The sequence below is a fragment of the Hyla sarda genome, chromosome 10 (genome assembly GCF_029499605.1).
Source record: "Hyla sarda isolate aHylSar1 chromosome 10, aHylSar1.hap1, whole genome shotgun sequence".
Lineage (NCBI taxonomy): Eukaryota > Metazoa > Chordata > Amphibia > Anura > Hylidae > Hyla > Hyla sarda.
In genome coordinates, this window is record NC_079198.1 from 43,529,010 (window position 1) to 43,556,305 (window position 27,296).

At 44.2% G+C, this 27,296-nt stretch overlaps 1 protein-coding gene across 11 annotated transcripts in view; it reads left to right on the plus strand.

The window, feature by feature from the left end:
• ABCG4 (ATP binding cassette subfamily G member 4) overlaps positions 1 to 27,296 on the plus strand; it is a 522,357-nt gene that overhangs the window by 323,796 nt on the left and 171,265 nt on the right. For all 11 annotated transcript variants that reach the window (XM_056543428.1, XM_056543421.1, XM_056543422.1 and 8 more), the window contains one exon: positions 25,315 to 25,473. In XM_056543428.1, coding sequence (XP_056399403.1) covers positions 25,315 to 25,473 — 159 coding nt within the window. The remainder of the gene's footprint in view (positions 1 to 25,314; positions 25,474 to 27,296) is intronic.

A 27,296-nucleotide genomic window follows, 5' to 3' on the forward strand; every position in this document is an offset into this window, starting at 1 on the left:
AAGAAGTGGGAATGGGGAGGGGGGGGGGGGCAGAGGGTGAAGCTTGCCACGGGGCAGAGTGTTACCAGAAAGGGGGCTATGAGGAGGCAAAATCTCTGCTTGTTTTTTGCAAAAAACATCGGCATAGTCCTGATAGGGCTTGGGGAGACCTGGTATAGGAGGAGTCACTGAGGTTTGACTGACGGGACTGGGAGCAGACGTGAGGCATTTTTTGTGGCAAGAAGCACCCCAGCTCTTGATCTCCCCGGTGGTCCAGTCAAGGGTAGGAGAATGGCGTTGGAGCCATGGCAGACCGAGGAGGACTTCAGAGGTGCAGTTGGGCAGAACAAAAAATTCTATTTTTTCGTGATGCGGTCCAATGCTCATAAGCAGGGGTTCTGTGCGGTAATGCACAGTACAGTCCAATTTTACTCAGTTGACCGAGGAAATGTAGAGCGGCTTGGCGAGAGGGGTCACAGGGATGTTGAACCTATTGACAAAAGAGGCCAAAATAAAATTTCCCGCAGAACCAGAGTCCAAGAAGGCCACAGCTGAGAAGGAGGAGTTGGCAGAAGGAGAAATCCGCACGGGCACAGTGAGACGTGGAGAAGCAGACTTCATACCAAGGGATGCCACTCGCACGTTAGCTGGGTGCGTGCGTGCGTTTCCCAGACGTGGAGGACGAATAGGGCAATCCACTAGGAAATGTTCGTTACTAGCGCAGTGCAGACATAAATTTTTATCTCTGCGGCGAGTCCTCTCTTCATGGGTCAGGCGAGACCGATCTTGCATAGCCTCCTCGGCGGGAGGCACAGGGGTAGATTGCAAAGGATGCTGGGAGAGAGGTGCCCAGAGATCAAGGTCCTTTTCCTGGCGGAGCTCCTGGTGTCTTTCAGAAAAACGCATGTCAATGCGGGTGGCCAAATGGATAAGTTCATGCAGGTTAGCAGGAATTTCTCGTGCGGCCAAGCACATCCTTGATGTTACTGGATAGGCCTTTTTTAAAGGTCGCGCAGAGGGCCTCGTTGTTCCAAGATAATTCAGAGGCGAGGGTATGAAATTGGATGGCGTATTCGCCTACAGAAGAAATTCCTTGGACCAGGTTCAGCAAGGCTGTTTTGGCAGAAGAGGCTCTGGCTGGTTCCTCGAATACACTACGAACCTCAGCGAACAAGGACTGAACAGTGGCAGTGACAGGATCGTTGCGGTCCCAGAGCGGTGTGGCCTATGACAAGGCCTTCCCAGACAGAAGACTAACCACGAAAGCCACCTTTGACTGTTCTGTGGGAAATTGGTCCGACAACATCTCCAAATGTAGGTAACATTGAGACAGGAAACCACGGCAGAGTTTAGCGTCCCCATCATATTTGTCCGGCAGGGACAAGCGGAGGTTAGGATTGGCCACTCGCTGCAGAGGAGGTGCAGGAGCTGGCGGAGGAGATGGTTGCTGCTGTAGCTGTGGCAGAAGTTGCTGTAGCATGGCGGTCAACTGCAACAGCTGCTGTCCTTGTTGGGCGAACTGTTGTCCTAGTTTCTCTATCTGTTGAGACTGCTGGGCGACCACAGTGGTAAGGTCAGCGACAATTGGCAGCGGGACCTCAGCGGGATCCAGTGCCCAGTGAAGAACAGCGTGACACCGCCGTGCCCTGCACACATGGTATGCTGGAGGGGCACTGAGACTTGTCCGTGCAGTGGAGGCTGAGGACACAATGGAGGAGGTGGAGTTGCACACTGTCACTGGACCAATGGCCTGAGAGCGTGGGGGTGGAAGCGGCATGACCTGTCCAAGTTGCTATTGTGGCTGTGTAGGAACAACATTCACCCAGTGGGCCGTAAATGATATGTATTGCCCCTGACCATAGTTACAGCTCCACACGTCAGCGCTGCCGTGCACTTTGGTACACACCAACAGGCTCAAGGACTGGCCCAACTTCTGTTCCACAAAATTGTGTAGTGCTGGTACTGCCTTCTTCGCAAAGAAATAACGGCTTGTGATTCTCCACCTCGGCTCGGCACAAGCCATCAGTCAATCTCTGAAAGGTGCAGAGTCCACCACTTGAGAAGGGAGGTACTGCAGAATCAGCAACTTAGACAGGAGCACATTCAGCTTCTGCGCCGTTGGATGAGTGGGCACATACTGTTGTCTCTTGGACATGGCTCCTCCTTCAGCTGAGGTGGTGGAGCCTTGGCTGGCTGAAACAGGGAGCGGTGTGCCACTGGGTGATGCAGCAGGCTGGACCACCACATTGGAGCCATGGTTCTCCCAGGCCACTTCATGGTGACGCTGCATCTGTTGACGCAAGGCCGTGGTGCCGACATTGGGGCCTTGGCCATGCTTCACCTTCTGCAAACACATATTGCATGTGGCCATGTTCACCTCCTCTGGATACTTGATGAAAAACTGCCACACTGCCGAGTAGCTGATTTTCTTACCAACAATCCGCACTGATTCACTGCTACGGCCGCCGACTCCTGGAACCCCTGTTTCACTACCTCCCGGATAGGTAGGCTGCCGCTAAGCAGGTGGTCTACCCCAGGCACTTTTGGCTCAAGACTTTCCACCATGCAACCATGCTACCACCTTGCTGGCTCAGCTGCTGCTTACGGGCAACCTGCAACCCTCTTCTGATGATGATGATGAAGCTCCTTCTGCACCCGGCTCACAAGTGCGATCGGCTTCATCTGCATGTTACTGATGTCCTCCTCAGGTTCCTCAATAGTGTCTGCTTTAGGAGCCTGAACGTTCGCTACACCACGTCCCACGCCGCTCTCCTCATCACTTCTTGCCTGCCTAGCAGAGGAAGCGGCGGATGTCTCATCCACTTCTTTGCTGGGCAGTAGCTGCTTACTGCCCTCTAGATCGTCCTCACTAAATAGTGGAGCTGAACCCACAGCATAAGATACTTCTGTAGGGGAGGGAACTGCATAGGACAGGCAATGGGAGGACAGAGACTGCTCCCGGGCCATGCCTACTGAGGGTTTGTCTGAGGAACCCACCGACTGTTGACTGGGGGTGTCAGATGTCACTTGTGATGAAGTGGATGACCGTGTTAACCAATCGATGACGGCAGATGGGTTGCTGGTCGAGACACGACCGTTAGCTGATGCCGGAAGCTCAGGCCTCTCGTTGCGACTCCTGCTGCCACTCGCCCCTAGTCTGCTGTAACCTCTGCCTGATGAATTTAGGCCTCTGCCACTCCTCTGTGCACATCCTGGCATTTGTCTGCCTGACATACTTAGTGAGTATTTGAGGGGAGTACAATACACTCCACTAAGCTTAAAACAGTATTTGTGTAAAAAACCAGCAGGTGTGTACTTTTGGCTGGCCTTTCATAGTATCTAGGCCCTTAAAGGGGTAGTCCAGTGGTGAAAAACTTATCCTCTATCCTAAGGATAGGGGATAAGTTTGAGATCGCAAGGGATCTGACCGCTGGGGCCCCCTGCGATCTCTCTGTACGGGGGACAGGCTCTGGGGCCAGATAGCGGGTGTCGACCCCCGCACGAAGCGGCGGCTGACACGCCCCCTCAATACATCGCTATGGCAGAGCCGGACATTACCAAAGGCAGCACTCCGGCTCTGCCATAGAGTTGTATTGAGGGGGCGTGTTGGCCGCCGCTTCATGCGGGGGTCGATACGCCCCATTCATGCGGGCTGTTGGGGCCCCGTACAGGAGATTGCAGGGGGCCCCAGCCGTCGGACCCCCCGAGATCTGCAACTTATCCCCTATCCTTAGGATAGGGGATAAGTTGTTCACCACTTGTTCACTACTGGACTACTCCTTTAAGACTTTAACAGGAACAAAATAGTACACCATTTAGATGTACACATGTGGTATGCACTTATGAGGGGAGGACAATGCCCTCCTTTATTTGTGTACAAAACCAGCAGTACACACCAGTGCTGTAGCACATAGTCGCTGTGTACTACTCCCAAAATTGCACTTTCTCTCTCAATCTCATTCCCTTCCCTATCAGTGCTTCTAGGCAGGCTTTGGGCTTGAGGTCTTTCCCTCTGTGTAATAGATCGCTGTAGTGACTCGGAGGTGAATCACTGCTGTAAAAATGCTTTACTGTGCAACACACACTGCTCTCTGTCCCTATCTCTGTGCAACAGAACGCTGATGTGACTGGGAGGTAAATCGCTGCTGGAAAAATTATTTTCTGTGCAATACACAGCGCTGTCTGTCCCTCTCTATCTCTCTGCAATAAAAGGCTGAAGTGACTGGCCGCAAGGTGGCTGCCGATTATATAGGGCTTTGAGGTCACTGGTGGCTGGCTGCTGATAGGCTGCGTGTGATTCAGGGTCATCCCACCTATCCTTGTTCCTGCCTTCCCAAGATTCCCTGCCCTATGTCCTCACATTTTGATCCACCATTTTAAAAGCCCTGGAGCCTGGATACGTTCAAATCACGGTGATATTCATATTCGTTGCAAATCGAATTTTTCTTGAAATTCGTAGCTAATTCGAATTCAGATTTGTGTCAGGGCTTGAAAACTGTTGTTAATATCAGGAGGTATAGTTTTAATATGGCCAATTGTAACATAATAACATCTCCTCCATGCTATAAACAAACATTCATAAAGGAATTCATTATGTTGGTGTAACGCCGAGCGCTCCGGTTCCTTCTTCCCCTCCGGAGCGCTCGCGGGATTACACTCCTGCTTGCAGCGCCTCGGTCAGACTCGCTGACCTGGAGTGCTGCTCTGTGTCTCTCGGCGGGGATGCGATCCCCGTGGCGGGACGTGCCCGACCACGGGTCGCATCCCGTGTCACTCACCGGCCCCGTCCTCCTGCTCAGTCCCGACGCACGCGGCCCCGCTCTCTAGGGCGCGCGCGCATCGGGTCTCTCAGATTTAAAGGGCCAGTGCACCACTAATTGGTGCCTGGCCCAATTAGTTCTAAGCACTCCCCACACCATAAAAACCCACTTCCCCTTCCTGTCCCTGCCGGATCTTGTTGCCTTGTGCCCTGAGAAAGCATTTCTGTGTGTTCCATTACCAGTGTATCCAGACCCTTGCCGTTGCCCCTGACTACGAACCGTTGCTGCCTGCCCAGACCTTCTGCCAAGTCCGACCTTGCTCTTGCCTTGTCCTTGTGTACCGCGCCTGTCTCAGCTGTCAGTGAGGTTGAGTCGCTATCGGTTGGAACGACCTGGGGGTTACCTGCCGCTGCACGTCCATCCCGCTTTGCGGCGGGCTCTGGTGAAAACCAGTAACTCCTTAGATTCCGTTCCCCTGGTACGGCCCACGCCATTACCTCACTGACACAGAGGATCCACCACTAGTGTCCTCCCCGCTTACCAGTCCAGATCCTGACAGTTGGAACAGTGATCATTCATTCTTTGACGGACGGTCTGGATAGTTTGTCCAACATACTGAATTCCGCACGCACAAGTGAGTTACTAAACAGCATAGCTAGAAGCACCTGTAAAAAATGTTTTCATACTAAGGATCTGACCTGTGGAATTGGAGTTTAACCCCTTAAGGACGCAGGACGTAAATGTACGTCCTGGTGAGGTGGTACTTAACGCACCAGGACGTACATTTATGTCCTAAGCATAACCGCGGGCATCGGAGCGATGCCCGTGTCATGCGCGGCTGATCCCGGCTGCTGATCGCAGCCAGGGACCCGCCGGCAATGGCCGACGCCCGCGATCTCGCGGGCGTCCGCCATTAACCCCTCAGGTGCCGGGATCAATACAGATCCCGGCATCTGCGGCAGTTCGCGATTAAAATGAACGATCGGATCGCCCGCAGCGCTGCTGCGGGGATCCGATCATTCATAACGCCGCACGGAGGTCCCCTCTCCTTCCTCCGTGCGGCTCCCAGCGTCTCCTGCTCTGGTCTGTGATCGAGCAGACCAGAGCAGGAGATGACCGGTAATACTGATCTGTTCTATGTCCTATACATAGAACAGATCAGTATTAGCAATCATGGTATTGCTATGAATAGTCCCCTATGGGGACTATTCAAGTGTAAAAAAAAATGTAAAAAAAATGTAAAAGTAAAAGTAAAAAAAAAGTGAAAAATCCCCTCCCCCAATAAAAAAGTAAAACGTCCGTTTTTTCCTATTTTACCCCCAAAAAGCGTAAAAAAATTTTTTTATAGACATATTTGGTATCGCCGCGTGCGTAGATGTCCGAACTATTAAAATAAAATGTTAATGATCCCGTACGGTGAACGGCGTGAACGAAAAAAAATGTAAAAAGTCCAAAATTCCTACTTTTTTAATACATTTTATTTTAAAAAAAATTATAAAAAATTTATTTTTTATATGCAAATGTGGTATCAAAAAAAAGTACAGATCATGGCGCAAAAAATGAGCCCCCATACCGCCGCTTATACGGAAAAATAAAAAAGTTATAGGTCATCAAAATAAAGGGATTATAAACGTACTAATTTGGTTAAAAAGTTTGTGATTTTTTTTAAGCGCAACAATAATATAAAAGTATATAATAATGGGTATCATTTTAATTGTATTGACCCTCAGAATAAAGAACAAATGTCATTTTTACCAGAAATTGTACGGCGTGAAAACAAAACCTTCCAAAATTAGCAAAATTGCGTTTTTCGTTTTAATTTCCCCACAAAAATAGTGTTTTTTGGTTGCGCCATACATTTTATGATATAATGAGTGATGTCATTACAAAGGACAACTGGTCGCGCAAAAAACAAGCCCCCATACTAGTCTGTGGATGAAAATATAAAAGAGTTATGATTTTTAGAAGGCGAGGAGGAAAAAATAAAAACGTAAAAATTAAATTGTCTGAGTCCTTAAGGCCAAAATGGGCTGAGTCCTTAAGGGGTTAATATACGGGCTCCCACTGGAGCAATCTGTTCACAGCACAAGCAACGGCTGGAGCGACATGGGAAGGAACCCATTCACAGCACAACTCCAATTCCACAGGTCAGATCTTTAGCATGAAAAGATTTTTCACATGTACTTCTAGCTATGCTGTTAACTTACTCACTTCAAAGGATGAATAAACACCGTTCCAACATACTGAATTCCTTTATGAAGCACAGCGCCTCTCGCCATGTTTGTTTAACTCCTTGGGGACGGAGCCCATTATAACCCTAAGGACGGGAGCATTTTTTGCAATTCTGACCACTGTCACTTTAAGCATTAATAACTCTGGGATGCTTTTACTTTTCATTCTGATTCCGCGATAGTGTTTTCGTGACATATTCTACTTTATGTTAGTGGTAAATTTTTGTCGATACTTGCATCGTTTCTTGGTGAAAAATTCCAAAATTTGATGAAAAAATTGAAAATTTTGCATTTTTCTAACTTTGAAGCTCTCTGCTTGTAAGGAAAATAAACATTCTAAATAAATAATATTTTGATTCACATATACAATATGTCTACTTTATGTTTGCATCATAAAGTTGACATGTTTTTACTTTTGGAAAACATCAGAGGGCTTAAAAGTTCAGAAGCAATTTTCCAATTTTTCACAAAATTTTCAAAATTGGAATTTTTTAGGGGCCAGATCAGTTTTGAAGTGGATTTGAAGGGCCTTCATATTAGAAATACCCCATAAATTACCCCATTATAAAAACTGCACCCCTCAAAGTATTTAAAATGACATTCAGTAAGTTTGTTAACCCTTTAGGTGTTTCACAGGAATAGCAGCAAAGTGAAGGAGAAAATTCAAAATCTTAATTTTTTACACTCACATGTTCTTGTAGACCCAGCTTTTGAAATTTTACAAGGGGTAAAAGGAGAAAAAGCCCCCCAAAATTTGTAACCCAATTTCTCTCGAGTATGGAAATACCTCATATGTGTATGTCAAGTGTTCGGCGGGCGCAGTAGAGGGCTCAGAAGGGAAGGAGCGACTATGGGATTTTGAAGAGTGAGTTTTGCTGAAATGGTTTTTGGGGCATGTCGCATTTAAGAAGCCCCTATGGTGCCAGAACAGCAAAAAAAAAAACACATGGCATACTATTTTGGAAACTACACCCCTCAAGGCACGTAACAAGGGGTCCGGTGAGCCTTAACACCCCACAGGTGTTAGACGACTTTTCGTTATATTCGGATGTGTAAATGAAAAAAAAAAATTTCACTAAAGTGCAGGTTTTTTCCCCAAATTTACCATTTCTACAAAGGGTAATGGGAGAAAAATCCCCCCAAACTTTGTAACGCAATTTCTCCCGAGTACGGAGATAAGGGGGTGACGTGTAAGGGGGTGTATGTGTAGTGTTTTACTTTTTATTATTTGTTAGTGTAGTGTAATGTTTTTAGGGTACATTCACACAGGCAGGGGTTCACAGTGAGTTTCCTTGAAGGAAACCCACTGTAAACCTGCCCGTGTGAATGTACCCTGTACATTCACATGGGGGGGGGGGCCCAAGGGGGGGGGGGGCGCCTTAAATCTTCAGCTGTGGCAAAATGGCAACTCCCAGAATGCACTGACAGACTGTACATGCTGGGAGTTGTAGTTTTACAACAGCTGTAGGCACACTGGTGGGGAACCACTGAGTTAGAAAACAGACTCTAGCTCAATGATTCCAACCCATGTGCCTCCAGCTGTTGTAAGACTACAACTCCCAGCATGTACGGTCTGTCAGTGCACTCTGGGAGTTGTAGTTTTGCAACAGCTGGAGGCACACGGGTTGGAATCACTGAGTTAGGAAACAGACTCTAGCTCAGTGTTTCCCAACCAGTGTGCCTACAGCTGTTGCAAAACTACAATTCCCAGCACGGCCAGACAATCAGGGATGCTGGGCATGTAGTTCTGCAATATCTGGCCCATCAGATAACAACGGGGGAAGAACAGTGGCCTCCAAACTGTAGCCCTCCAGATGTTGCAAAACTACAACTCCAAGCATGCCCAGACTGTCCAGGCATGCTGGAAGTTGTAGTTCTGCAACATCTGAAGGGCCAGATATTGCAGAACTACACGCCCAGCATCCCTGACTGTCTGGGCATGCTGCGAGTTGTAGTTTTGCAACATCTGGAGGGCTACAGTTTGGAGACCACCATATAGTGGTCTCCAAACTGTGCCACTTCAGATGTTGCAAAACTACAACTGCCAGCATGCCCAGACAGTCAGTGCATGCTGGGAGTTGTAGTTTTGCAACATCTGGAGGACCACAGTTTAGAGACCACTACACAGTGGTCTGCAAACTGTGACCCTCCAGATGTTGCAAAACTACAACTCCCAGCATGCCCAGACAGCCTTTGGCTGTCTGGGCATGCTGGGAGTTGTAGTTTTGCAGCTTTTAGAAGGCCACAGTGAAGATCACTTATCGCGATCTTCACTGCAGCCTTCTCAGCCGCACTTTCCGGCCGCCGCTCCTCCTGCTCGCGCCGCTTGTTCCTGCTGCCGCCGATGCCACCGATGCCGGTCCGGGTAAGCCGGGCCATGTCCCCCCCTCGCCGCCAGTGTTCTCCCCCACTCTGTACCGACTTCGATCGGTGCGCAGAGCGGGGGGGAAATGAACTCTAACCTCCCGCCCCCTCCTGCCATTGGTGGTCAGCCTGACCGACCAATGGCAGGGGATTGGAGGGGTGGCAACATTACCACCTCGCTCCTATGCTTTAGGCTGGTCGGAGCTGACTCTGACAGCTCCGATCAGTCTTATTTTCCGGGAGATCGGGTCACCAGTGACCCGATTTGCCCGGATCGTGGCAAATCGCAGGTCTGAATTGACCTGCGATTTGCTGCGATCGTCAATATGGGGGGGGTCTCAGGACCCCCCTAGGCATTGCAACGGGATGCCTGCTGATAGATATCAGGAGGCATCCCGGTCCGATCACCGCCCGGCGAGCGGCAGTGATCGGAAATACGGAGGGCGTATGGATACGCCCTCCGTCCTTAAGTGACGGGACGCGAGGGCGTATGCATACGCCCTTCGTCCCCAAGGAGTTAAAGCATGGAGGAGACGTTAGTGTGTTACAATTGGCCATTATTGAAACTATACCTCCTGATATTAACAACAGTTTTCAAGCCCTGATCATCAGGGAATCTTACTGGATCTTTATGTTTAACACACTGGCCCCGGAAGGACTTAAGGAGCTTATTGAATGGACTACTGTTTGATCTAACATTATCCCCTTCCCGCAAATGGATGTTCATGAACGTCCATTTTTCCTGGCACTTAAGGCAAATGGACGTTCATAAATGTCCAATACATTTTCTATCACCATGTCCGATGGCATGGTGATAGAAACGTCATTGCAGCTGTTCTGAACACTATGCTCATGTGACACTATGCAGCTGGGGCCCAATCAGAATGGTCCCCTGCTGCTGCTGATCGTTGTCATTGGCCAGTCAGTAAGTGACTGACAAATGACAAGGGACTTGTGGGGTTCGTGACGGATCCGGGCTGATCATGTCTCTGGAGACCCGATAGCCTGGAAAATAGGGATGATTGGAGCTGTCAGAGACAGCCCCGATCATTCTGAGGGATAGGAGCGAGGTGGTAGCGGTGCCACCTCGCTCCTATCCCCTGCCATTGGTCGGTTAGGACTAACCGACCAATGGCAGTTTGGGGTGGGGGGGTTAAAGTTGAAATCCCCACTCTGCCCATCCCTGGATGTCGTGGCAGAGCTGGGGGAAAATGGCGGCTTGTGCCAGGACAGGCGACAGGGATTGGTAGCAGGCAGCAGCGGGATCGGCAGAGGCAGCAGTAAAGATCAGCGGTAAGTGATCTTCACTGCTGCCTTCCAAGAGTTGACAAACTACAACTCCCAACAAGCCCAGACAGCCAAAGACTGTCTGGACATGCTGGGAGTTGTAGTTTTGCAACATCTGGAGGGCCACAGTTTGGAGACCACTGTGCCCCTCCAGATGTTGCAAAACTACAACTTCTAGCATGCCCAGAAAGTCCAGGCATGCTGGGAGTTGTAGTTTTGTAACATCTGGCCCTTCAGATGTTGCAGAACTACAACTCCCAGCATGCCTTGACAGTCTGGGCATGCTTGGAGTTGAAGTTTTGCAACATCTGGATGGCGACAGTTTGGACACCACTGCAAAGCGGTCTCTAAACTGATCTTCTCCAGTTGTTGCATAACTACAACTCCCAACATGTCCTTCGGCTGTCTGGGCATGCTGGGAGTTGTAGTTTTGCAATAACTGGAGACACACTGGTTGGGAAACACTGAGTTAAGTTACAAACTCTGTGTTTTGCAACCAGTGTGCCTCCAGCTGTTGCATAACTACAACCCCCAGCATGCACGGACAGCCAAAGGGCATGCTGGGAGTATTAGTAGTATGCCTCTAGTGTTGATCAGCATAGGCCATATTCGAATTCGCGAATATTCGCGAATATATGGACGAATATTCGTCATATATTCGCGAATATTCGCATATTCGTTATATTTTCGTTTTATTTTCGCATATGCGAATATTCGCGTATGCGAAAATCAACATATGTGAATATTGGCATATACAAAATTAACACGCGCGTAAATTCGCATATGCGAAAATTAGCATATGCTAATTTTCGCATATGCGAATTTTCGCACGTCAGTCTCACACAGTAGTATTACAGCCTTCTTTACACCACACAAGCTGGAAGCAGAGAGGGATGATCACTGTGATGTGTACTGTGAAGAAAAAAAAAAAAAAAAAACGAATATTCGTAATTACGAATATATAGCGCTATATTCGCGAAATTCGCGAATTCGCGAATATGCGATATTCGCGAATAATATTCGAATTGCGAATATTCGCGAGCAACACTATATGCCTCCAGCTGCTGCATAACTACAAGTCCCAGCATGCCCTTCAGTTTTCACTGCATTCTGAGAGTTATAGTTTTTGCTACGGCTAAAGGAACACTGGTTGTGAAACACTGAGAGTTTGTTACCTAACTGAGTGTTCTGTAACCAGTGTGCCTCCAGCTGTGGCAAACTACAACTCCCAGCATGCACTGATAGACCATACGTGTTGGGAGTTGTAGTTTTGCAACAGCTGGAGGCACACTGATTGCGAAACACTAAGTTAAGTAACAAACTCTGTGTTTTGCCACCAGTGTGCCTCGAGCTGTTGAAAAACTACAACCCCCAGCATGCATGAACAGCCAAAAGGCATGCTGGGTGTTGTAGTTTTGCAACAGCTGGAGGTGTGCCCCCACCCCCCATGTGAATGTACAGGGTACATTCACATGGGCAGGGGTTTACAGCAAGTTTCTCGCTGCAAGTTTGAGATGCAGTAAATTTTCCGCCGCAGCTCAAACTCCCAGCAGGAAACTTGCTGTAAACTCCCGCCGTGTGAGTGTATCCTAAAAACACTACACTATTCTTACACAAAATAAGAAGTAAAACGTTAAAATAAAAAATGTCTCGTACGACACTGTTTCCCAAACGGAGCCTCCAGCTGTTGCAAAACTGTTCAGGCATGCTGGAAGTTTTGCAACAGCTGGAGGCATCCTGTTTGGTAGGGTATTTTTGGTATCGGAGGCAAGTCTAATTCTTGCATCCGGGTCCGTCCCTATGCAAATCCCTTATTTAGGCCTCAAATGTGCATGGCACTCTCTCACTATTTCTGTACTCAGGAGAAATTGCCTAACAAATTTTGAGGGGCTATTTCTCCTTTTACCCCTAATGAAAAGGTAAAGTTGGGGTCTACTCCACCATGTTATTGTAAAAAAAAAATATATTTTTTATTTTTTTACACTAACATGCTGGTGTTGCCCCATACTTTTCATTTTCACAAGAGGTAAAATGAAAAAAAGTACCCCCAAAATTTGTAACACAACTTCTTCTGAGTATGGAAATACCCCATATGTGGATGTAAAATGCTCTGCGGGCGCACAACAGGGCTCAGGAATGAGAGTGCCATGTACATTTGAGGTGATTTGCACAGGGGTGGCTGATCGTTACAGCGGTTCTGACATAAACACAAAAGAAAAAACACCCAGATGTGAACCCATTTTGGAAACTACACCCCTAATGGAACTTAACAAGGGGTACAGTGAGCCTTAACAGCCCACAGGTGTTTGACAAATTTTCATAAAATTTAGACGTGAAAATGAAAATTTTGTATTCTTTCATGTAAATGCTGGTGTTATCCCAATTTTTTTTATTTTCACAAGGGGTAATAGGAAAAAAGCACCCCAAAATTTGTAACTCCCTTTCTTCGGAGTATAAATACCCCATATGTGGATGTAAAGTGCTCTGCACGCGAACTACAGGACTCAGAAGAGAAGTAGCGCCATTGGGCTTTTGGAGATAGAATGTGTCTGGAATTAAAGGCCATGTGTGTTTACAAAGCCCCCATGATGCCAGAACCATGCCCCCCCCCCCCCCCCCACATGTGACCTCATTTTGGAAACTACACCCCTCAAGGAATGTAATAAGGGGTGCAGTGAACATTTACGCCCCCAGGTGTCTGACAGATTTTTTGAACAGTCCGTAAAAATGAAAGATTTTATTTTTCATTTGCACAGCCCACTGTTCCAAAGATCTGTCAAAGGCCATTGTTTTGTAAATGCTCACTGCACCCTTATTACATTCCGTGAGGGGTGTAATTTCCGAAATAGGGTCACATGTGGGGGGATCCATTGTTCTGGTAGCATGGGGGCTTTGTAAATGCACATGACCCCCGACCTCCATTCCAAACAAATTCTCTCTCCAAAATCCCAATGGCGCTCCTTCTCTTCTAAGCATTATAGTTCGCCCACAGAGCACTTTACATCCTCATATGGGGTAGTTCCATACTCAGAAGAAACGGGGTTACAAATTTTGGGGGGCATTTTCTCCTATTACCCCTTTGTAAAAATGGTAAGTTTGGAAAAAAAACTGCAATTTAGTGGGAAAAAAAATTTCTGTTACACACCTGTGAGGTGTTAAGGCTCACCGTACCCCTTGTTAGGTTCCTTGAGGGGTGTAGTTTCCAAAATAGTATGCCATATGTTTTTTTTTTTTTTTTGCTGTTCTGGCACCATAGGGGCTTCCTAAATGTGACATGCCCCCCAAAAAAACATTTCAGAAAAACTCACTCTCCAAAATCCCATTGTCGCTCCTTCCCTTCTGAGCCCTCTACTGCGCTCGCCGAACATTTTACATCCACAAATGAGGTATTTCCTTACTCGAGAGAAATTGGGTTCCAAATTTTGGGGGATTTCTCTCCTTTCACCCCTTGTAAAAATCCAAAAACTCCATCTACACAAGAGTGTGAAAAATGCAGATTTTGAATTTTCTCCTTCACTTTGCTGCCATTCCTGTGAAACACCTAAAGGGATAAAACACTTACTGAATGTCATTTTGAATACTTTGAGGGGTGCAGTTTTTATAATGGGTATTTCTTATATGAAGGCCCTTCAAATCCACTTCAAAACTGAACTGGTCCCTGAAAAATTGGAAAATTGCTGCTGATCTTTGAAGCACTCTGATATCTTCCAAAAGTAAAAACATGTCTACATTATGATGCAAACATAATGTAGACATATTGTATATGTGAATCAATATATAATGTATTTGGTATGTCTATTTTCCTTACAAGCAGAGAGTTTCAAGGTTAGAAAAAAGCAACATTTTTAAATTTTTCATGTAATTTTCGAATTTTTCACCAAGAAATTATGCAAGTATCGATGAAAATGTACCATTATGTTAAAGTAGAATATAGAACATGGAAAAACAGTCTCGGAATAAAATTCGTAAGTAAAAGCATCCCAGAGTTATTAATGCTTAAAGTGACAGTGGTCAGATGTGCAAAAAATGCTCTGACCCGTTAAGGTGGAAATGGGCTGTGTCCTTAAAGGGCTTCTCCACTGCCCTGCCTTCCGGAGCTCCGCTCGCAGCATTCGGAAGTTTATTTGTCCGAACGCTGTGTGTGGGCTTCCGTGTTGGATGCCGCTCCCTCGTAGTGTTGAGCGGCATAGGCCATATTCGAATTCGCGAACATTCGCGAATATATGGACGAATATTCGTCATATATTCGCGAATATTCGCATATTCGTTATATTCTCGTTTTATTTTCGCATATGCGAAACTTCGCGTATGCGAAAATTAACATATGTGAAAATTAGCATATACAAAATTAACTTACGCGAAAATTCGCATATGCGAACATTAGCATATGCTAATTGTCGCATATGCGAATTTTCGCGCGCCAGTCTCACACAGTAGTATTAGAGCCTTCTTTACACCACACAAGCTGGAAGCAGAGAGGGGTGATCACTGTGATGTGTACTGTGAAGAAAAAAAAACAAAAAAAAAACGAATATTCGTAATTACGAATATATAGCACTATATTCGCGAAATTCGCGAATTCGCAAATATGCGATATTCGCGAATAATATTCGAATTGCGAATATTCGCGAGCAACACTACTCCCTCGTGACGTCACGAAAGTCTATGGGAAGGGGGCATGACAGCAGTCGCACCCCCTTCCCATAGACTTTCGTTGAGGGGGCGTGACGTCATGAGGGGGAGGGCGTGACATCATGAGGGGGCGGCCTCCAACACGGAAGCCCGCACACAGCGTTCGGAGTAATAAACTTCCGGATGCTGCGAGTGGAGCTCCGGAAGGCAGGGCAGTGGAGAACCCCTTTAAGGGGTTAAAGTAATATTTTTAATGTTTTTTGGATGTCTCTTTTTTATATATTTTTTGTAAAATGTGTGAAATGTTGATGTCACTTCGGTCATGTGATTGGAATTGCGGGTATTTATTCTGAGCATTAAGTGATTTTTGTCATGCCTGAAGAAGAAACTGATCCGGTTTTGGAACGCGTAGCATGTTTTAATAAAATACGTTTTTATTATCACTACTGGATCACCTTACTGGCAGTGCCTATCATCCTCCGTGGAGTTTGGAGGGGTATTGGAATCTATTATTCACGCTTGGGAGAGTGAGGAGGAATGTACAGCAGCCTTAAATTACTATGTATATGTGTTGTGCCGGAATTTGCACAACCGTTTTAGGTGAGTTGATCCATAGTTTACTTTTTTATAAATTTTTATGCTGAAGGTGTCATACTAGGCAGCGCTTTTGTCTTTTGTATTTTAGAGTAGCACAGTAGCACACATGACCTTAGCTCTAATTTTAGTCATTATCTTTCCTATTCACTTCTATCTTAGACCGGTCTAGCCATGACTGTTATGATAATGCTTCCTGACAATTGCAAAATTTGCTGCCCAGACATCCTTGACCTATTGCTTCTTCAGTCCATCCTCAGCCTCTACAGCAACACAGATGCATTGAAATCTTAAACCAAATGGCAAAATAAATTTAGACCCCAAAACAGACCACAAAAATTCAAACCTCAGACCAGACTCTGACCTCAGGCCCTAAAATTTGTTTAGACCTTAGACAAAAATTAAATGGGTTATGCAGTAATAGAAAAAGAGCTAATTTCTTCTAAAACAGCACCTGTCTACAGGTTGTGTGTGTAATTAGAACTTTTATTTACAATTGATCACTAGGTGATCACTAAGACCCTAATTTTACCACTCACTAAATAATAATACCTAAAATTTAACTTTTATTATTCGCCAAAAACGTAAAAATTTTAAGTGGATTCGTCTCCAGTTTGAATTATTACCAATGCATGTTACTACATGCAATTATACATATGCATTGCTGTGGCTGCAGTCCACATACACTGTTGCTGGGACAACCACTTTATATTAAAAACTGTCACACACTACCCCCCCCCCCCCCGACATTTCACCATAAGCAGTGGCTTTATCAAGGGCTATGGGGTCAATGGCATGTGATGGAGCTCTGTTTGGGTTTTTATAACCTCCTATTTAGTGATGTCACAAGAGGAAATAATCTCACAAACAATTAGACCCATATCATTGGTGTTTTCCATGATTGACTACTATCAGAGCCAATCCACTCTTCTCACATCATAGTATCCGGTCATTCAATTCATTATGTCACCATGATGGACATACAATATATCCAATCAGTCCTAGCAATTATCTCTTACCTTTCTAATTGGTCCATCTACTGCCTACATCTCTGCGCTAAACTCCCTGCGCGAGCTGATAGTTATCGCAGCGCTTCTCATGCTTCTTTGCGCAGGCATTCCTGCTTTGTTTACATACCTCCTGATTGGCTGGTTAATAATGACGTATGTGCGCCACACAGGCTGCGCGTACTGTTAGTATATAACTCGTTCTATAGCGCTTGTCTATTTTCACTGCGCAGGCGCCGTATCTTTGTTTATGACTCCCTCATTGGTCAATTGTAAAATGATGTATATGCACAGTACTATCTGCTCGACCTGTTAGTGTATAATTCCCGTACTCTAATCTCTGCTTCCCTGCGCAGTTCAAGCTGCGCGAACTGTTACTGCATATTTCATTGATATTCTTGTACGGGTACTAGAGGGTCTACACTGAACACTATGCTGCGCCGTACAGACTGCGCCAACTGTCAGTATAATTTCAGCAGTATAAGATACAAGATGGTACAAGATTGTGTGATTTTGGCAGTACAAGGTATGAATTACAAACTACTAATATACACTAGAATTTACACATACACTAGGAATTACATATATATTTCATTCTAATCTTATATTCTAATCTCAATCCTACAATCTTTACACTATAACAATATAACTCTCATAGATGGTGCATATGATACTCCCACCTTCACATTTATTACTCCAGTTGGTTGTTATTAACACCAAAATACGTCATATTTGGTCATAGTTGGTCATATTAACACCAAAATATTTCAGAAACCTACTTCGACGAACAATTTCCTAAACTGGCAAACTTACCACCCTCAATCCCTTAAAAAAGGAATACTTATTGGCCAGTATTTGAGGGCCAAGAGAAATTGTACAAGCAGCCAAGATTTCCAGGAGGAATGTGATCTCCTGTACCGTAGATTTATATCACGAGGGTATCTGAAAAAAGTTTTACATAGAGCATATGCCAGGGCCAAAGCGACTCCAAGAGAAACACTACTACAGGACAAACCAAAGAATACTGGAGATAAAATCATAAGGTGCATTTGCACCTATGATCAGAATAATCAGCAGGTGATGGGAATCTTGAGGAAATTCTGTCCGTTATTAACATCTGACCCAGAACTGAAGGAAGTAATAAATGCGCGACCGTCGATTACTTACCGAAGAGGACGGAATATCCAGGAACAATTGGTGAAGAGTTTCTATCGAGAAACATCAGGTAAATCGTGGTTACAGTCTTCAATTAAGGGATCTTATTCATGTGGATCTTGCACTTTCTGCCGTTATATGCCTAGAACAAAAAAATGTGTTAATCCGGCTGACAATGAAGTCTACATCATCAAAGATTTCATAAATTGCTGTACAATGGGAGTAGTTTCTGTGGCCGAGTGCCCATGCCCTAAATTATATGTGGGCAAGACTGTGCAAGAGCTACGCAGACGGATATCTAAGCATATTAGCACCATCAATACCTGTGCTGATACACCAATTTCAAGGCACATGAGAGAAATTCATTCAGCGAACCCTTTGAATTTTAAATTTTGGGGAGTAAAACACTACTAATTAGGAACCAAAAACGTAAGAATAAGTATAAGTGGTCCTACGTAAACCACTAGATTTAGAAGACAAGTCCAACCAGCATTGGAAACAACAAAATAGAGAGTATCTTTCTCAGGATGTGCTATAAAACGTAACCTTTAATTATTATTACTAAGTTAAAAAGGTAAATTACTTAGTGTTGTTAATATGACATTGCACAATGGCAAAAGGTTACGTTTTATAGCACATCCTGAGAAAGATACTCTCTATTTTGTTACTACAAATTAGGACCAAGATGTGGGAATTTGAATAAACAATTGTTACGTGAAGAGGCGCGGTGGATATACCATTTAAAAACAAAGAGTCCTATTGTTTTAAATGAAAGTTTTACCTTCTCTGCATTTTTGTAATATAATCAATTGCCTGCAGTAAATCTAGGGATAATTGAAATATGTAAAAAAAAATAACGCCAATAGTGAGTCTTAATAGAGATGTCCAAAAATAAAGAATAATATCTGGAAGAGAATCTCACAAAAATATTTATAAGAATAGAAGGATTTAAAAGCAAGTTAGGGAGGATAGTGATCTCCCATAAAATTCTTGTTAATAATAAATAACAAATAATAAAAAATAGTTAATCACTTCATAGCATTAGGAAATAAAATAAATACCTATCAAGAAGTAATAACTAGAGACAAAACACTTTATTAGAAAATACCTACCTGTGTGATAGTTTAATTATAGGAATGTGGAATGGTTGGTTATATATATATATATGTCCTTGGTGAACTGCATATTTAAACTCTATGTTATTACTCTATGAAGAAATGGTTAGTTGGATTATATGTTTATATAACAACCAACTGGAGTAATAAATGTGAAGGTGGGAGTATGCTATGCACCATCTATGAGAGTTATATTGTTCTAGTGTAAAGATTGTAGGATTGAAATTAGACTATAAGATTAGAATGAAGTATATATGTAATTCCTAGTGTATGTGTAAATTCTAGTGTATATTAGTAGTTTGTAATTCATACCTTGTACTGCCGAAATCACACTATCTTGTACCATCTTGTATCTTATACTGCTGAAATTATACTAACAGTTGGCGCAGTCTGTACGGCGCAGCATAGTGTTCAGTGTAGCCCCGCTAGTTCCGTACAAGAATATCAATGAAATATGCACTAACAGTTCACGCAACTTGAACTGCGCAGGGAAGCAGAGATTAGAGTACGGGAATTATACACTAACAGGACGCGCAGATAGTACTGTGCATATACGTAATTTTACAATTGACCAATGAGGGAGTGATAAACAAAGATACGGTGCCTGCGCAGTGAAAATAGAGAAGCACTATAGAACGAGTTATATACTAACAGTACACGCAGCCTGTGTGGCGCACATACGTAATTATTAACCAGCCAATCAGGAGGTATATAAACAAAGCAGGAACGCCTGCGCAAAGAAGCATGAGAAGCGCTGCGATAACAATCAGCTCACGCAGGGAGTTTAGCGCAGAGACGTAGGCAGTAGATGGACCAATTAGAAAGGTAGGAGATAAAAACACCAATTATATGGGTCTAATTGTTTGTGAGATTATTTCCTCTTGTGACATCACTAAATAGGAGGTTATAAAAACCCAAACAGAGCTCCATCACATGCCATTGACCCCATAGCCCTTGATAAAGCCACTGCTTGTGGTGAAATGTCGGGGGGGGGGGGGGGGGGGTGACAGTTTTTAATATAAAGTGGTTGTCCCAGCAACATTGTATGTGGACTGCAGCCACAGCAATGCATATGTATAGTAGCATGTAGTAACATGCATTGGTAATAATTCAAACTGGAGACAAATCCACTTAAAATTTTAACGTTTTTGGCGAATAATAAAAGTTACATTTTAGGTATTATTATTTAGTGGTTGGTAAAATTAGGGTCACCTAGTGATCAATTGTAAATAAATTGAAGAGAATAACCCTCCACCCATAGGTCCATTTTTGAAGTGTTATTAGAACTTAGTTCCTTCACTTTAATGGAATTAAGCTTCAAAACCACACCCAACCTGCAGAAAAAGGGGGCACTGTTTTTTTATTTTTATAAGAAATACAGACATGGCCATGAATGTTGGCACCCCTGAACTTTTTCAAGAACATGAAGTATTTCCAACAGAAAAGGATTGCAGTAATAAATGTTTTGCTATACACATGTTTATTCCCTTTTGTGTGTATTGGAACTAAACCAAAAAAGGTAGGAAATAATGCAAATTGGACATAATGTTACACCAAACTCCAAAAATGGTCTGGACAAAATGATTGACATCCTTAACCTCTTCAGGATGCAGGGCGTATGGATACGCCCTGCATTCCGAGTCCTTAAGGACGCAGGGCGTATCCATACGCCCGTGGGAATTTCGGTCCCCACCGCTAGCCGGTTGGGGACCGGAGCCGGATGCCTGCTGAAATTGTTCAGCAGGCATCCCGGCATATCGCCCAGGGGGGTCATTATACCCCCCATGTCGGCAATGGCCGCAGATCGCTGGACAATTCAGTCCAGTGATCTGCGGCGATTCCGGGTCAATCGGGTCTTCAGTGACCCAGTGACCCGGAATTACTCTCTGACGGCCCCAAACAGCCATAGCCAGCAGGGGTGAGGTGGCACCTCACGATCGCCCTGATTCGTCGGCCGGTAAACCAGTCAGGTAGCCTGCTGCGGGTGTCACTCCCGCAACCCGCTGCGCCCCTCTTCCGGAGGACGTGAGCGGGTGTGGGATGAAGACCCCGGCAGCTGGGGACCCCGATCCCCGGTGTCCCTGTTGGGATCGGGGCCCCAGGAGCGACGTCGGCGGCGAGGGACTGACCTGCAGCAGAGCAGCAGCAGGAGGTGACTGACAGCCTCCTGCTGTTGCTTAGCAACAGCTCCCAGCATGTTATGCAACAGCAGGAGGCAGACAACCATAACTCCCAGCATTCCCTTATGGGCATGCTGGGACTTATAGTTTTGCAACAGCTGGAGGCACATTTTTTCTATGGAAAAGTGTACCTTCAGCTGTTGTATAACTACAACTCCCAGCTTGCACAAACAGCTAAAGTGCATGCTGGGAGTTGTAGTGGTGCATCTGCTGGTTGCATAACTACAACTCCCAGCATGCCCGTTGGCTGTCGGTGACTGCTGAGAGTTGTAGTTTTGCAACAGCTGAAGGCACACTGGTTGTGAAACTCAGAGTTTCTTTTACTTAACTCAGTGTTTCACGACCGGTGTGCCTCCAGCTGTTGCAAACTACAACTCCCAGCATGCACCGTATATGCTGGGAGTTGTAGTTTTGCAACAGTTGGAGGCACACTGGTTGCGAAACACTGAGTAAGGTCACAAACTCAGTGATACATAACCAGTGTGCCTACAGCTGTGGCAAAACTAAAACTCTCAGCATGTACAGTCTGTCAGCTCATGCTGGGAGTTGTAGTTTTGCAACAGCTGGATGTTCCCCCCCCCCCAATGTGAATGTACAGGGTACACTCCCATGGGCGGAGGTTTACAGTAAGTATCCGGCTGCAAGTTTGAGCTGCGGCAAATTTTCTGCCGCAGCTCAAACTGCCAGCGAGAAACTACTGTGAACCCCCGCCCGTGCGACTGTACCCTAAAAACACTACACTACACTAACACAAAATAAAATAAAAAGTAAAAAACTCTACATATAAATATACCCCTACACAGCCCCCCTCCCCTCCCCAATAAAAATGAAAAACGTCTGGTACGCCACTGTTTCCAAAACGGAGCCTCCAGCTGTTGCAAAACAACAACTCCCAGTATTGCCGGACAGCTGTTGACTGTCCAAGCATGCTGGCAGTTTTACAACAGCTGGAGGCACCCTGTTTGGGAATCCCTGGCGTAGAATACCCCTATGTCCACCCCTATGCAATCCCTAATTTAGGCCTCAAATGGGCATGGCGCTCTCACTTTGGAGCCCTGTCGTATTTCAAAGCAACAGTTTAGGGTCACATATGGGGCATCGCCGTACTCGGGAGAAATTGTGTTACAAATTTTGGGGGGTATTTTCTGCTTTTACCGTTTTTAAAAATGTAAAATTTTTGGGAAAACAAGCTTTTTAGGTAAAAAAAAAAATTTTTTTTACATATGCAAAAGTCGTGAAACACCTGTGGGGTATAAAGGTTCACTTAACCCCTTGTTACGTTCACCGAGGGGTCTAGTTTCCAAAATAGTATGCCGTGTATTTTTTTCTTTTTGCTGTCCTGACACCATAGGGGCTTCCTAAATGCGACATGCCCCCCGAGCAAAATTCGGTCTCAAAAAGCCAAATATGACTCCTTCTCTTCTGAGCATTGTAGTTCGCCCGTAGTGCACTTCAGGCCAACTTATGGGGTACCTCCATACTCAGAAGAGATGGGGTTACAAATTTTGGGGGGTATTTTCTGCTATAATCCCTTGCAAAAATGTGAAATTTGGGGGGAAACACATTTTTGTGAATTTTTTTAATTAATTTTTTTTTCATATGCAAAAGTCGTGAAACACCTGTGGGGTATTAAGGCTCACTTTATTCCTTGTTACGTTCCTCAATGGGTCTGGTTTCCAAAATCGTATGCCATGTTTTTTTTTTTTTTGCTGTTCTGGCACCATAGGGGCTTCCTAAATGCAACATGCCCCCCAAAAACCATTTCAGAAAAACATACTCTCCAAAATCCCTTTGTCGCTCCTTCGCTTCTGAGCCCTCTACTGCGCCCGCCGAACACTTTACATAGACATATGAGGTATGTGCTTACTCAAGAGAAATTGGGCTACAAATATAAGTATACTTTTTCTCCTTTTACCCCTTGTGAAAATTCTAAAATTGGGTCTACAAGAACATTCGAGTGTAAAAAATGAAGATTGTGAATTTTCTCCTTCACTTTGCTGCTATTCCTGTGAAACACCTAAAGGGTTAAAACACTGACTGGATGTCATTTTGAATACTTGGGGGGGGGGGTGTAGTTTTTATAATGGGGTAATTTGTGGGGTATTTCTAATATGAAGACCCTTCAAATCCACTTCAAACCTTAACTGGTCCCTGAAAAAAAGCGAGTTTCAAAATTTTGTGAAAAATTGGAAAATTGCTGCTGAACTTTGAAGCCCTCTGGTGTCTTCCAAAAGTAAAAACACGTCAATTTTATGATGCAAACATAAAGAAGACATATTGGAAATGTTAATTAAAAAAAATAACAGTAATAGAAAAGTATATTACCATGGGAATCATTTAAATTAATGCCCAAATGGGCTGCACCCTTAAGGGGTAAAGATCTCTCCACAGGTGTTCAATGGTATTTAGATCTGAACTCATTGCTGCCCACTTCAGAACTCTCCAGCGCTTTGTTGACATCCATTCCTGGGTGCTTTTTGACGTATGTTTGGGGTCATTGTTCTGCTGGAAGACCCAAGATCTTGGATGCAAACCCAGCTTTCTGACACTGGGCTGTACAGTACAACCCAAAATCCGTTGGTAATCCTCAGATTTCATGACGCCTTGCACACATTCAAGGCACCCAGTGCTAGAGGCAGTAAAACAATCCCAAAAGATCATTGAACCTCCACCATATTTCACTATATGTACTGTGTTCTTTTCTTTGTAGGCCTCATTCCATTTTTGGTAAACAGTAGAATGATGTGCTTTACCAAAAAGCTTTATCTTGGCCTCATCTGTCCACAAGACATTTTCCCAGAAGGATTTTGGCTTACTCAAGTTAATTTTGGCAAAATTTAGTCTTGCTTTTTTATTATGTCTCTGTGTCAGCAGTGGGGTCCTACTTGGTCTCCTGCCATAGCGTTTCATTTCATTTAAATGTTGACGGATAGTTGGCGCTGACACTGATGCTCCCTGATCCTGCAGGACAGCTTGAATATCTTTGGAACTTGTTTGGGGCTGGTTATCCACCATCCAGACTATCCTGCGTTGACACCTTTCAGTACCATGGGTTGCAAACTTCTTGATAATGTTGCGCACTGTGGACAAAGGCAAATCTAGATCTCTGGAGATGGACTTGTAACCTTGAGATTGTTGATATTTTTCCACAATTTTGCTTCTCAAGTCAGTTCTCTTCTCTTTCTGTTGTCCATGCTTAGTGTAGCACACACAGACACACAATGCAAAGACTTAGTGAACTTCTCTCCATTTTATCTGCTTTCAGGTGTGATTTTTATGTTGCCCGCACCTGTTACTTGCCCCAGGTTAGTTTAAAAGAGCATCACTTGCTTGAAACAATCTTATTTATCCACAATTTTGAAAGGGTGCCAATAATTTTGTCCAGCTCATTTTTGGAGTTTGGTGTGACATTATGTCCAATTTGCTTTGTTTCCTCCCTATTTTGGTTTAATCCAATACACACAAAGGGAATAAACATGTGTATAGCAAAACATGTGTTACTGCAATCCTTTTCTGTGAGAAATACCTGATTTTCTTGAAAAATTTCAGGGGTGCGGTTATGACTGTAAGCTCTGTTTTTCTAATGCTGGATAACCCCTTTAATGGCTGAAGAAGTCCCCAGGAACAAGGAAGGTAATAAGTACAGGCCATTAGATTGTACCTAAATTTAGACCCCTAAATAAATTTAGATTCAAGGTCAGCCCCTGAAATTAAAACTTGAGACCAAATTAAGAAATAGATTTTAGACCTCAGATTGCATGAAGAAAAAAATATTTAGAACCTAGAGCAGATGTGCATTCTTACCTTCTTAACTCTCTGGTTTCTTTTCTGCTCCAGGAGCCCTACATTCAGGAAAGCTATAAGATTGTTGTTCAGTTTCGACACTTTTTAAAAAAAAATTATTCCAGACATAAATGAATTAGAATTTGTTTTTACTGAATTTGAAGTACATTGGTCATACAATGTAAATATTACATAAAATCAGTGTTCTATTCTATATGTTTTTACAGGTGGTTTGTCCAATCACATATTGCAGCATTGTATACTGGATGACTGGTCAGCCCTCTGAGGCTACTCGTTTCCTACTTTTTTCTGCTCTTGCTACTTCTACTGCTCTAGTTGCACAATCATTGGGGCTTCTAATTGGTGCGGCTTCTAACTCCTTACAGGTAGGAACATATCTCTTCTAGTCCTAAAGCTTGCATACTACTTAGATTGTGGTAGATGCAACATGTACTTTTGTTTACAGCTTTGATTTAGATAATCAAAGTTTAGTAAAAATTATGGTAATTATGTAAATCTTTTTTTTTACTCTCATTAACCATTTTCCATGTTGACTCAGATTTTTAATTTTACATTTTCCTCTCGATTGTTTTATACTGTTTGTATCTCACTTTTACCAGCCTGTTATCCAAACCAACCTTCCTTTCTTTTCTTCTGACAATTTATTGTATTGCAAATGTAAAATACTGTTAGGCTGCATTCACACCACGTTTTTGCAATACAGTTCTTGTATAAGGTTTTTAATGAAAAACGGATTCCTCAAAACCATACTAAACTGTATCAAAACGTGTGTACAAATTTTAACCCGTATACAGTTAAAAACCGTATACGGTTTGAAAAATGATGTCTGTTGCATCAGTTTTTTAAATAAAAAATCTTAAATTTTTTACTTTTCACTCCATTATGAATAAAGTTTCACTTTAGAGATGAGCGAATCGAAGTTGACGAACCCGAATTCGTTACGCGAATGCGAATATCGTCACGATTCGATTGAGCATATTGCTGCATTAAACTCCATTTTACAGCATTCCAGGCTATTGGAGACCTAAGATGGCGGATCCACATGTGAGTACATGGGGCAGGGGATTATGGGAGGGTGGGAAACAGCGGTGGGAATGAAGGTAGGTGGGATTACCCTGAATCACATGTGAGATGCAGCCTATCAGTGTTCACTGACCCCTGTGATGTCACAGCCCCTATATAATCGGCAGCCATCTTGCCTCTCTTCATTTCATCTATACACTCAGATAGAGAGGACGGGACTGCGTGTGTGTGACTAGCTCATACCACAGCGTTACGTTACACTGCAACTGCTAGTCACATCAGCATTAGGGAAAGACAGGAGTGCAGAGTGCTTTGCTGTTCACACTGAGAAGGATCATTGATAGCTAAACCTCCTATTCACGTTATTGAGCATTGCAGCAGAGAGGGGCAGATAGCTGTCAGCTGCCTCATACAGATCTCCAAGCTGCCTGAACTTTCTGAAGCATCTTATCTCTTCCTTTTTCAGCCCAATTGATTTTTTTTTTTTTTCTTGCTCCACAAATCTTCTGCTGCTCAAAATTGTGTGACAGAGTGCAATTTTGTGGTGCTGCACTGTTGGGTCCTGTTTAGAAATACGTGATTGTTCAGTGGACTGTAGTGCATTTGTACCATTTTGTAATTGTTAATCTGTCAAGGGGCTACATACTGTGCAAGTCCAAACAATAGTATTCACCGACTGTATTAAAAAAAAAAAAAAAGAGTTTTTTCTGCGTATGGTTATGCATATTACTGCCCTCATCAGTGCATACTGCATAGGTACATCCAAGTATTGTACCATTTAGTACCTGTTAATCTGTCAAGGTGCTCCATACCACTAAAGTCCAAACAATAGTATCCACCGGCTGGTGTTTTACAAAGATACAGAGTTTTTCTGCCTATAGTTGTGCATCTTACTGCCCTCATCAGTGCATACCGCATACGTACATCCAAGTAGTGTACCATCTTGTACCTGTTAATCTGTAAAGGGCCTACATACTGTGAAAGGACAGCCGTAAGTAATCACCTGCTGCTGTTCTAGACAAATACTGTTTAAAGAGTAGTGTAACGTATTGTAATACCATCATAAACGCACTAAGTATGTCAGGCAGAGAAGTGCCAGGACGTGCACAGAGGAGTGGCAGAGGCCTAAATACTTCAGGCAGAGTTGGCAGCAGACTTGGGGCGA